The 13,147-nt window shown below is 40.7% G+C and overlaps 1 protein-coding gene across 16 annotated transcripts in view; it reads left to right on the top strand.

Moving 5' to 3' along the window:
- EBF3 (EBF transcription factor 3) overlaps positions 1-12,876 on the top strand; it is a 123,914-nt gene extending 111,038 nt beyond the window's left edge. For 8 of the 16 annotated variants that reach the window (XM_072870903.1, XM_072870907.1, XM_072870908.1 and 5 more), the window contains 5 exons: positions 467-532; positions 1,191-1,368; positions 2,567-2,755; positions 3,167-3,364; positions 10,135-10,537. In XM_072870903.1, the coding sequence (XP_072727004.1) occupies positions 467-532; positions 1,191-1,368; positions 2,567-2,755; positions 3,167-3,364; positions 10,135-10,166 (663 nt within the window). In that variant the 3' untranslated portion in view covers positions 10,167-10,537. Of the gene's footprint in view, positions 1-466; positions 533-1,190; positions 1,369-2,566; positions 2,756-3,166; positions 3,365-10,134 lie in introns of all 16 variants that reach the window. The other 8 variants (XM_072870909.1, XM_072870911.1, XM_072870910.1 and 5 more) reach the window with 4 other exon arrangements.
- The last annotated feature ends 271 nt before the right edge of the window (positions 12,877-13,147 follow it).

Below are 13,147 nucleotides of genomic sequence, written 5' to 3'. Positions count from 1 at the left end.
TAAAGTGCTAGGAATTAACAGCCAAATGTGATGCCTGTGCCTTTCATATCTCTACCATGTGTTTGTTTGTTTAATACCCATAAGACTACATCATTAAACCTCAAGCACTGATTTCACTAATTCAGCACTAGAGCTACACGCTACAGCAGCAAACACCTTTTCTAGTCAATCATAATTGAACAGCTGGATGTAAAACGCAATATTATTTTTAGGCTCGTATCTAACTTTGACTTCAAACCACAAACGGTATTTTCCTCCAAAACAAAATACCTTCCTATCTTTGTAATACATCCACTAAATATAGCAAGAGCACCAGGGTAGCGTGTGATATATTTTCCCCACTTTATCGGTTCCTCATAATTATAGATGCCACCGCGAACTGCCAACATTATTGCACTTCTCTTTTCTTCTTGGAACGATGGCTGCGTTTAGTGAAACATAACGCGGGTTGTTTGTTTTTCTTTAGGAAGTATTACTTAAGAGAGCAGCAGACCTTGTTGAAGCCCTATATGGGATGCCCCATAACAACCAGGTAGGTCACTAGCCCGGTCTTCGTATACACGCCTACACGTGTAAATCAATACCTGCTATTTGCAAAGCTGGCAGAGCATCAGCACATTCCTTTTGTACACAGCCTGGCTTTGCCAGCCACCTTGAGGGCAGTCTGATGTGATGCAATGCTCTAAGGGAAATGCTTCATCTTCCCATTCTCTTCTCACGGCTAGTTTGCCTATCAGAAATGACAATTAAGTGTAAGGTGCCAAAAGCATAAGCAATCATTAAGGCAAGAGAATAACCTTGAACTCGGGCCAAAATATACAGTGACTAATGGGAAGTCCTAAAGAAAGCTGCTAAGCAGAGCGGATAAAACATACTGTATGTTGCAAACTGCTGGAAATGCATCTACTGCCCTGGACGAATAAAGTATATCTGTACAATTTGCACATGACTTACAGTGCCAAACTGTAATTTTGAGTTAATTTCTTTATTTCTTTCTACTTACTGTGTTGATCTGAAATCGCATAGCACTCCGGTACGCAGGAGAAGGTTCAGCTGAAACAAGCAGCAAAATCCCCATCCTTACTATAATTTCACTTGAACCTCTCCCGTAAATTTTAACGTTATTGCAACTTGGAATGTTTGCGCAAATCGGTTTCTTAGTTGTCAGTGATGATTTTATGTCTTTATAGGAAATAATCCTGAAACGAGCAGCTGACATTGCTGAAGCGTTATACAGTGTGCCACGCAACCACAACCAGATCCCCACTCTAGCCAACACTCCTGCTCACACTGGCATGATGGGGGTGAACTCCTTCAGCAGCCAGCTCGCCGTTAACGTTTCCGAAACCTCACAAGCGAACGACCAAGGTATGTGGGATTTCAAGAGTTAATCCTTCACGTTGTTGACTGCTTTTGGCCAGTGCCTATTAATACGAGCTGATGTCACCGCTGTGTTCTACCTCTTTTTCTCCCCGTAGTCATATGTCTGATCGTGTAATGAAATGCCGTCTTTAACTTTCTCGTAATATTTAATTCTTCCTGTTCTTTCGTTTACTGTTATCATAAAGCATCTCCAGTGGACAAAAAAAATTGGCAAAGTGTAGAAAGCTCTTTATTATTCACAGTAAATATACAACGTGTATTTTTTTAATAAAATAATTATGTCTAGGTATCTCCACCTGGTTTTGGAATATTTACACAGATAAATCTAATTTGATGTCTGTGATTTTAAAATACTTTGTTTATAGGCATGTGTGACATATATGTTACTAATAAAAGTAATAGTTGATTTAATTTACCTGTTGTAATTGAAAATGCATGTAGCATATCGCATTTAAAATTAATTTTGATACTAATGAAAGGAGGGAAACAGGATTATTAGATATGTTCAAACCCATATTTTTTGCTTGCAACCTAATTATTAAATTGATTGCTCAGATAGGAACAAATTGTTGTTTAAAATCCTGATTCTGCTTTGTTTCCTCTTCTAAAAAGATTGTCTTTTAATGCATTTCCAAGCTAATAAGCCTTATAAAATTCTGTACTTGGTCTTGAATTAGTTTTCACCGACGGCTACACCTTACGCAAGTACGAGCTTATTGGTAGTATAAAAATGTCAATCATAAAATGAAGACCCCAAAACAGCCTTTTAAAGTAAATCACTGCAACAAAAAAGTTTTTCTTGTCAGCTATGGCATTTGAAGGTCTGGAGAGGCTGAAAGTTCATTCAGTGTGTTGGTACAAAGCGGGACTCGAGCCTGTTGATAATTGCTCCTAAAGACAAACGTGAAGGCACCTGACACAGCTGGATCGAAGAGAGCTTTTGTTGGCTGTCTGTGCTAAGAGGAGAGACAACATAGAGTGCTCGCAGATGATTTAAGTAGGGTTGGCGTGATAAGGTTATCTCAAACTGCAAGAGTTGATAGGGCAGTAAGAGACAACTTAGAGCAAAGCTGTGCAATCAATTAAAACTGTGTAATATATGCTGCATGAGGAAACCCCCCAGCCCTAAGTCTATATTATAAAATAACATTATTTTTTTGGGGTGGGGGGGTTTCTAACACAGTAGGTTACAGTCGCAACACAAGCAGTGTTTCCCCGCGAGGATATGTTCCCAGCAGTACTCCTCAGCAGTCCAATTACAACACAGTCAGCAATAGCATGAATGGATATGGCAATGCCGGCATGCCCAATCTAGGTGTACCAGGTTCCCCTGGATTTCTTAATGGCTCCTCAGCTAACTCTCCTTATGGCAGTAAGTGTCTATTTTTGGTAACACATCATCATATAGATTCATATTTACTACAAAATCAAATACTTGCATTGTTTTGATTTCCTATATTGTGAGCTACTGGATAAAAGGAGGGGTGACTCTGGAGGCTGGACGTAAAAATGAATATAATAAATTGATCTGTTTGTGCCATAATACAATCTAGATAGAAAAAAAAAATTGGACTGCGCAATTTGTAACAAAAGTCCAACACAAAAGAGTTTGCCTGTTATCCAGAGAGTGGCCAAGCCAAGGCATTTCATTTTTTTTTTTTATATATATTTTTTTATATATATATATATATATATTTTAAGAGGCAAGGCCCTATCACTCTCTTTTTCCATGTTTGCCGTGAAAACCTCAATCTGAGTCCTGATTATTTTTGCTTTATTGCAGTAGTGCCGTCAAGCCCTACCATGGCAGCCTCTTCGGTCACCCTCCCTTCAAACTGTAGCAGTACACACGGCATTTTCTCATTCTCACCTGCCAATGTCATCTCTGCAGTGAAACAAAAGAGCGCCTTTGCTCCCGTTGTCAGGCCCCAAGCCTCTCCTCCACCATCTTGCACCAGTGCAAATGGAAATGGACTTCAAGGTGAGCTGGATCTCTCTCAATTTTCTGTGTATTGCTTTTTTGGTGCATACACTCAAGCCCTGATCATTTGTTTCGGAGAAAGGTACCTCGCTGTGTTTTTAGGTTTCTGGTGCTCTCATAGTGATGCAAAAGCAGGAGAAGAAATAGGGTAGCACGAATGGTATGCTAAGATTTTAAGCAAATTTTAGTCACTTTCAATACTTGCGTTAGAGAAAACACGAGTTGCTTTTCTGGCATTTTCCCCTAGGAGTTCATGCCTTAAATTTTAAAGTAAGACTGTGTCCCTGAATGCTTCTCGGAGGTTTTCTGTACTCCTTGCATTTATACATTTTCTGAACACATTTCTACGGATGTTTAAAACCAGCAGCATTCCAGCATAACGTGGGGCGATTGCCTCATTTTACATATGGTGCAATACTTATTTTAAAATACCTCAAATCGGTGTAAATCAGGTTAAGCTCTTACTCAGTGAACTAACCTTCCCTGGGACTAGCTAGCCGTGTGTGCAGTGAGTCTGCATGTTCAGTTGCTCCCAAGTCCCTCTCTTACTGTGGTGTTAGAGTGGTTACTTCCCTAAGTGAATAACTAAGTATTTTAATGAAGGCAGGCAGTTTTAAGCTTCTGCATTTTTTTAATCTGTGTGATTTTGTGTGGGTCGTGTAGTGAACAATTTATAAATCGGTTGCAGAATTTCCATGGTCACTGGCTGGTAGCGGGGCAGGAGGAATTATGATACAGGGTGTGTTTGGTGGGGGAAGAAAAATATGAAGAAAGAAGTCTTCCTTTTTATGGCATATCTTAAAGTTTAGAAGATAATATCGTCAGATGCATTAGAATCGCTTCAAAGGTTTGCTTGCCTCCGATTTACAAATCACGAGCCTTGTTGCACAGCGCAGTAAATTGAAGAACTTCAGATCCCATGGAAAGCAGAAAGGGTTGCAGACATTCTTACCCCAGAGGTCACCACTCCTCTTGACTTCCTTAGTGAAGATGTAGGTAGCGCAGTATTATTTATTCTTTGTGTTGCCATGATATCCATAATATGATGAGCGCTTGCAGGCAAACAGATGAAGGCAGATATTTTGGTTTGCCAAACTAATTCTGGACACTTGCATTTTGTGGTACCTAGCTTAAGGCACTTTGGAGAGACATAATCCCGCAGAACTGCCTGTCCACCAAAAATCCAGGCCGTTCGAGCCCAGGATCTCAAAATGGATGTCTCTCTAGCTTGTTATTAACTTCTTGGCCCACAGAAGCATCCGAGAGCTTATTATGCACTCAGGTCAATGAAAAGCTGAGGATCCAGCTACACAAATCTTATTCTAGGATGAATATTAAAGAAAAGGATAATTAGATTAACAATTTCGGTCATTGCATATGTCTTTAGTGGAAGCTTTACTGTGTTACTCTGAGTAGAAAACTATACCAGGTATAAGCAATATTCTTAGAAAAGATTATCCATTCATAAAATAATCCAGTGTCCTACTTTCCCTGTAAAAATACACTAGTATAAAAAGTAAATACCAAAATAAATAAAAAATAAAATAAAATAAAATAAAATAAAATAAAGTAAAATAAAATATGGTAACACATGGCTTAGATCTGAACAGCTGTTCTGTAGCTAGTCTGTAGCAGATATTTATATATATATTCTCATTAACTTGTTGGTAGTGCTTTACTGTGAAAAATAAAATTATTTAAAGATCTAAATTAAAATGATCTAAATTTCTGTAATTTCAGTATGTAAATAAAGGGCTTCTCATTAGATATTCAAGGTTTCAGGTCTAGATTACAGCAAAGTGGGGTTTTCGGAAGAACTGGGCAGGCGAAATGCCCAATTCCCAGCAGACACCGAGCGCCCGCTCCCCCTTGGCACCTCCCCAAGCCCCCAGTAACCATAGGGCTTCATCCTCAGGTACAAAATGCTTTTTGTGTAAACACCTGGTAGACGACTTCAAATCAGCCAACGGTGATTTTGTTAAATCGGTCATGAAGTTAGCTCTTAGGCTGAGGCCCAACCCTGCTCTGGACTAAGCTTCTTCCGGGCCCAGACAGCCCACTGAAGGCTGAAAGATCCCTTCAACCCCTGATTTTAGGATGCTGCAATCCAAGCAGCAGACCTGCTGTCATCCCTAATGAAGCCCAGCATCCCGCAGCGTTGCTAAAGCTCTAGGTTAGGTGCCCCGGGACCTGCCCCGCTGCCTCACCGGGCTGTCCCTACCCCACCGAGCGCTCAGAACTTCTGAAACGCCGAGGTGTCCAGATGTGCAGAAACTTCAGGTTTTGGTTCAGCAGCCAAACCGAAAATGAATAGAAGTGTTGGGGAAAAAAAATATAAAAATTGTAATGTTTTCCTCACCCAGCTGAAGCAGCTAAACTGAATCGTTTTGTGTTGAGCAAAATGATCCAGAGAAATAGCAAGAATGTCTTTCCGGTCTGGTAATTAGAGCACTAAGTTCCAGGGTTGTGACAAAAAGTTGAATTATTTATGCAAAGTAGCACAGCAGCACGAGGTGATGCTCCATATCATGAGAGTTAGGGTACTCTAGCAAAAGGTAAAATATGTGAGTTCAAGTCCCCTTGGGCTGAGGAGAAAATCAAATTGCATCTGACATATCCTTGGTGAGTTCCTTTATCACCACAGCAGAGAGGCACCATCATTTTTTCCAACCAAAGCTATTGAGTTAATTCAGACTGAACTCACGAAAGGCTTCAGGATGACAACACTTCACCCAGCTGTCCTCACAGATCTCAGCCAGTGCCTTGAATTGAATTGCAGCCAGAATTGAGTGGCAAGACAGGGATGAATTTGTCATATGCTTCCTTCGTGAGACATCATAAAGAAAAGCTGGCAATGCAGGAGATACTTATTTACAGTGCATTTTACCCGTACAGCTATTTAGGGGTTTCTCCTTCCTTCTTCCTATCTTCTTAGTCATTTGTTGACATTGAGCCCTTTTAAAAGTTTAATTAGTTGCTCTCTGAACACGGTACAAGCAGCCCAAGAGTTTTCTGATCAGCACATTTCCTACATTAAATTAAAATACGGAATTCAAGAGCTGCAGTCCAACGCAGCTAAAGTTTTTTGGTGATCTTCAAGTACTCATTATACTTCAAGTACTCAAGAGCCTCATTATACAGCGGGATGCGAAGGGGCTGAGTGGCAGCTGAGGAGTCTGCACCGTTAGGAATGGTCACATACATTTAGTCAAGCCAAGACAGAAGTCAGAGCTCATGGTCAAGGAATGGTCACATACATTTAGTCAAGCCAAGACAGAAGTCAGAGCTCATGGTCAAGGAATGGTCACATACATTTAGTCAAGCCAAGACAGAAGTCAGAGCTCGTGGTCACGGTTGTTGTATCTAAGGTAAATCCTGCAGTTGATGAATCTGGACAAGAAGTGATGACGTGCTCTTTTAATCACAGGGCAGGATATCCTCTCTCTCATTGCTTGTTATGTTACCTTTCCCCACATAAGCTCTGTTCTGAAAGAAAAGCCAGTTGGATAGTTTTCAGGGAAGCTGGTTGACCCCGCTATGGCAAGGCATCGCACACCAACGCCATGGGGCCAGGCAGCCCAGTTTTTCCTGTGCAGGTTTGTTAGCACTGTGCAGAGGCGGAGTCGGATGAAAGCATGGCAAAACCTGACACGTAACAGCCCTGCAGGCACAGGTAGTCCTTTTACAGGGATTTGGGGGTTAATTGCACCGATCCTTGCTGGGTAAACCACTGTAGGATTTGTCTGTGTGTGGAAAAAAACGCTGTTCTTGGTACATCTAAGATGGTGAGAAAGCAGGAGCAGAACTATGAAGCTCCATCTGGACCAGAGATGGACTGTTTTGTCTCCTAACATAGTATAAAGCAGAGGTGGAGCTGCTCTAACTTCTGGCTTGTGATAGCATCACCCTAAGCATCAGGACCACCTGAACCCACCACACTAGAAGCAAGATCTTGCTGCTAGTAAGCATGCCCCCAAAAAGCCACTCGGCGTTTTAGGACTTGCTGCCCAAGAGTGAACGTGGAGAGGTTTATAGCCAACAAGGGGATTCACTTTTTTCTAAAGAGATCCAAGACAGAGGTTAAGAAAAAAAGAAAAAGATTAAAAAAGCAGACAATCTGGGGAAATGTCAGAAAGGTCAGCGTGCAGGCAATGCCAGCCAGAGCTAACGTGTAGTCTTCTTCCTTGCTGCACTCGTATGCCACCCCGGCGGCTGGCATCCATCCTCAGCCAACCGATATCCTCATGAGGGTCAAACCTCGGAAGCAGCAGCTCGCAGAGGAGGTACCCCTCTCTCTGTTGTCCTGTGGGCCTGACTCGCTCCTGTGAGGACGTCTACAAAAAAGGGCCTTTGGGCCTTATCCAAAAAGCCCCAAGCTTGTTAACTCGGTATGACTTCCATTGTGTAGTCTGTGATCAGAAAATTAAGTACTTTTACACATTTTTTTTTCAGAGCAGGATGGTAGCGTATGGGTTCCTTAGGGCAGAGGGCTTTTTCCTGTTTAAAACAATGGCCATTTAAGGTATAAAATAATTTTTTTTGTGAGAAAGTGCTGGCTCACTGCAGAGTTGGAAGTACAATATGTGTTCAAAATTTGGTTTTCAATTGTAATTTACTTTTTATAGATTGTGAAAGGTATTGCTCTCTGGTTAAGCTTTGTGACTGTAACGCAGAGCAAAAGATTCTATATTCTTTTAAAATTGTATCCTGCTTAGTTTTCTGGTCTTCCCCTGGATGAAACTATTAAAATTATTATTAAAAAACTAGCCACGCCATTTTTCTTTAAGAAGGCATTTGGTATCAATTTGCACAGCAGGAAACGTAGTGCAGAAATTCACAATTGTCAAATGTCGCTACTAAAACAAATAGTGAAATAAACGTCTGGAGCACCAATTTTGCATGCCCCTCCAATTGTGCCACAGACAGAATTCAACAAAAATGGCTAAATCACTTAAATTAAAGAATTCAGACTTTTTTTCCCCAGAAAAGTATGCAGCAGACAACCTAAATTTTTACACAGCAGAAGCCAAACGTGAGGTTACAATAAACGCGTGATTAAGATGTGCAGGGTATTAGTACCACATAATGATGTGCTATTTATGAAGGTATTTATGCACGCTACCTCTGGAACAAAAATCTGGACTTTTTTTCTGCTAAGTTGTTCTTTGAAGAAGCAAATGTCCGGATCAGTCCTGGACTTTTGCACTTTGCTTAGCGTGCTGGCAGAGCATGTCCCGTGCTGGCTCCGAGACATAGCCTTTATGTCTCACCGTCACCTCGACACAGAGCGCGGTGACAGATCCCTGCTGAACCCGAACCCGAAAAGACGGGAAGACCCTATATTTTGGGTTGACCTGTGGCGATCTTGATGCCTAGGGCAGCTGAGGGTTGTATTGCAGCATAAGAGCACCTCAAAAAGAGCTCCGTGTCCCCCAGTTCGGGTGCACCCTGGGAACCAAATCTCTCTGGGGCTGCCTGACGTGGCGCCAGCCTTCCTGCTGACTGAAAACTCGCGGGAGAGTTAGTGGAAACGTGATACGGACACGAAATGTCTTGGGTAGCAAGGGTCTTGCCAATACACGCGCTATTCTCCAGTTAAGTTTTGTAACTTTGGTCGCTGTTTGGGTTTCAAGCATGCGGTATTATAAACCATGCAAAATTATACCTTCCGTTTTAATTTTGACATATTTGCTATGTCTAACTGGGGGAAAAAAAGTACCAGAGTCGGAAAACTTTAACCTGTTTCAAGAGCATCACTTGAGCTGTGTTCGAGAGAGGTAGATTCCCACACAAGTCCTTCGCATCAGCTCGCAGTGCTGCCTGCGGTGCCTGCTGGACCACAACTGCCCGGGGCTCCCGTCGCAATTCTGGTCTCGCAGACGGCGCTGCTGGCTGCTGTCGGAGGGCGTGTTACGTACGAAGTGTGTACGTACCCAGCTCTTCCAAACCGTAAAGCTGTAACGGCAAATCTGAAATAAATTAATATTGTTGAAATTAATGAACTGAGAAATTGAAGTTCACATCACTACACGAACGAATTTATTAATATCTGTTGTACATAAATTAATGAGAAATATCATTATGGCAAAAATTAAACAACACTAAAATTAAAGACTGCCTAAATTACGTTTCTACCAAAGAGTTAACTAGGAAAAAGGCAGTAGTTGTTGGCGTCTCGGTCTTTATCTCCTAAAAAAAAGGAGATGGCTGGTCAGGGGTATTAATCTCACGCCTTTTTATGGCGCTTGGTCTCCAGAGTCGAGGGCAGGTGTAGGGTACTTGGCTTCGGTCGTTGAGAGTCCTTGGCTTGCTCGGCCCCGCTGTTATCGTAAAGTACAACCGTGGAAATGGAGCTTTTCTGCCCAGGTGCCAGGTCTGGGAATGAAGCGGTGGTTGGTGGGGTTCCCGCTGCGGGGAGGTCCCCGAGGGATGCGGAGTGACCGTGTCGGGAGCCCGGCCCCCGCCTCGCTCTTAGCCCCGCGCTGGGGGAGATGCCGCCCGGGCGGGGGTCGGGATGCTCTGCGCACAAAAACCCGCCCAGAGCCTCCTTTCGCAACGTGAAGCCCTCGCGGGGCGTTTTGCTGGGACAGGCGCGCGTCCGCGGTCCCTCGGCCAGAGGATGCCGCGGTGCGGCGTGGAGGAGCCCGGGTCTGCATCCGCCCGCCCTGTCCCGCTCCCGGCCCGTGCCGAGCATCACGGTTGCTTTGAACCAGATGTGCCTTACACAAGCGTGCTAATAACGGCTGATTTTTCTTCTCTTTTTCTTTTAGCTATGTCTGGGCTTGTAGTCCCGCCAATGTAAAGTCACTTTTGTTTACCTACCGTAGCACCAAGCTTCAGAGGATGGGCTTAGGGGACAAGTTTAGTATATTAAGACATGCTGATGGAAACAGTATCTTCACACAGAATCAGCAACAAATCGAAATGCTACAAAAAAAAAAAAAAAAGACTTTGTTTAAAGATTTTATTTAAACTATTAAGAATCTACATGCAAACAACCTACTTCTTCATGAACAATTCCATTTTATTGACTGAATTTTTCTCATATTTTCACATTTCTCAGTCCTGAAGAATAAGGAAAAAGCGACGCCTATTTTGTATAAAGTTTCTGATTACGTCTTGGCTATGTCTAGTACTTGCTATGTGTTGGGAGAAACTTTGTGGATGCACCATTTTGATTATCATGAAACACTGATGAAAAATGCCTCCGAACATTTTTCTGTACTCATAACTAGATTCACAATGGTTGTGTATCTCTATAATGTGAAATATTTTTTTGTGGTGGAAAAAAGGGGGCCAAGGAGGTTATGAGCCATCAAACTGGAAAAAAAAAAAAAAGGATGAATATATGATTAGAAAAACAAAAACCGGGGCGCGGGGGCGGGCGCGGGAGGGTTTATCATTGCTTAACTTCATCTTAATGAAATGGAACTTTGTAACTTATTGTAGTTAGAAATTGTAACTTTGATATTGAATTCTCTTGCCTTCAACAAGCACACTGACAGAGAAAAAAATTGCTACTGTCTGTTGGTAAAAAAAAAAAAATATACTTCCACTGCTAGAGCTTCCTGTTAAGCAAGTGTGATCTGCAACATTTTTTCAACTTTTGCTAGCACTGTATACTATTGCATTCTTAGGCTACTGTGAAGTCTATGTTTCTTGTACCAGAAAATTGTCCTTTTGACTTCTAGATCCTTCTTCCCTAATGTGTTTTGTATGTGGTTATAAAATTGTAGACTTTTGTGATTTTGCCAAAGTTGTAGCTAAATATTTATACACTTGTCTTGAATTTTTTTCAGATCCACTTAAATATTTAGAAAAGCAAATTTTATTCCTTATGAAGCCTATAAGGAATAAAATAGTCTTATTCATTGCAACACTTTCTTTCACATAAACACTTGCAGTCACTAAGGGAATTTATTTTGTAACATATCAACTATAAATATTGTATTTATCTTTGAAATTTTGTATATTGCTTTTCATCATTTTTTTTTCTTGTATGTATTGGGTTTTGTCATGGCCTGGTATTGTGATGCTGGAATAGCATTAAGCCAAGAACCGTTGCCTTCATGTTTTTCTTTTAAATAAATTAGTGTCCGTACATTTCATTTGTACTTCATAAAGTTGCTATTATTTAGACTTTCCATCCTTTTTTTTTTTATTTTTGAGGAAAAGTCAAATTCATTGTTTATTTTTATATTATTTTTAAGTTATCAGAACAAATAATTTTGAAAAAAAAGTTGTTTGTTGTATAGTCAAATCAAAATTGTGCCACATGGCTGTAATGAATACTAGTAGAATATGTGCATGTGATACAGCCACAAAAAAGATGAATCTATTTTGTGGTTGCATTTCTTTTTTTGTTTTGTTTTGGGTTTTTTTTTTCTTTTTAAAATTTTTTAAATTTTTTTTTAAAGATTGTAAAAAGTCATTTTTAGCTGCCACCCATGACTTTGCCACATAGCTGAACTGTGTTTACTGGAAAAATTCAGAGGCCTAAAGTTTAAAATAAATTCACTTCTGATGTTTTAATTAAAACGTTTGCCACATTAACTTCTCTGATGCCTTAAAAGTGAACTTCTTTGAAGAACTTTTGTGCTGTTTTATCACAGGCTTACACCACAATTGTTAATCACTACTTCATTTGGATGATTTCTGGTGTAAAAAAAAAAAAAAAAAAAAAGCACAAACCTGGTGTACAATTATATCACTCCTTTATGTGTCTATTTTCTGCTGCACTCTGCATTCTCCCGAACCCTGCACTGTTTAAAAACGATAAAGGTTTCACGTGAAATCAGGATCATACATAATTTTTAAATGTTTGGGGTTTGTTTATTTAGGTTTATTGGTTTTTTAATGGAACTTTTTGTAACAGACCTGTAGATGACTGTACTTTTTAAACTGGAATGACCTCCGTCGTATATCGTGGCTGTTAGTGCCAAATCCATAGAGAGAAACGTGGAGTTTTTTTTTTACTTTGCACTAAATAGTTTGCAAACGCAGCACTGCAAAACATGTTGCAAACTGCAGCAGAATTAAAGTTTTAACCAAAAAGGAGGGATCTTTTTTTTTTTCTTCCTGGGCAAAAATGCACATTTTAGTAAAGCGTTTATTAAAGGGTTTAAAAGAACGATACAGCGTATCACAGCTGACAAATGCCGCGCGCATTTCCTTTGTGATAGCGAATAAGGCTTAGCTAAGTGGAAAAGCCTGAGAAGTCACTTTGGAACTGAATTGCCTCCGTTATATTTTAAGTAAGGTTTTGCTCTAAAGAAGAGGTCACGTGTACATGTTAAGAAAGTTTGCAAGTTTCTTCATAAATGCAATCTGTTTGTGTTTTAGATTACTTAGTCAATGCACTCATTGCTTCATTGTCTCCAGACGGAAAGCTTCACTAAATGGTAGATTTTACTGTTAAAGACCCTACAATAAGATTGTTTTATCTGTACATTTTTTCATATATTTAACTGTATAAAAAAATGTTCATTTTACACAATATTTAATTAAAGTATTTCTTGTCTGTGAATTTCATTTTTAGTAATTTTATCTGGTTTGATTATTAAAAAAAGTGACTAAACGAAAAACCGAAAAACCTGCAACAGCGGGGGTTTCATTTCTAAATATCAGAATTCGAAGCTCTGTCTTGGTTAAGAAAAAGCTCACTCCTTGCCGTGGGCTTTTCGGTGCCCCAGGATAGCCAGCCCCGGCAGCCCCGAGGATGGCGAGGGAGGAGACCCCTGCTCCGCAGCCCGGCAATGACTTGTTGCTCAGCCTTGGTGAAGT

Source organism: Ciconia boyciana, chromosome 8 (genome assembly GCF_034638445.1).
Source record: "Ciconia boyciana chromosome 8, ASM3463844v1, whole genome shotgun sequence".
NCBI classification, from domain to species: domain Eukaryota; kingdom Metazoa; phylum Chordata; class Aves; order Ciconiiformes; family Ciconiidae; genus Ciconia; species Ciconia boyciana.
This window is presented reverse-complemented; position numbering and strand designations above follow the sequence as displayed.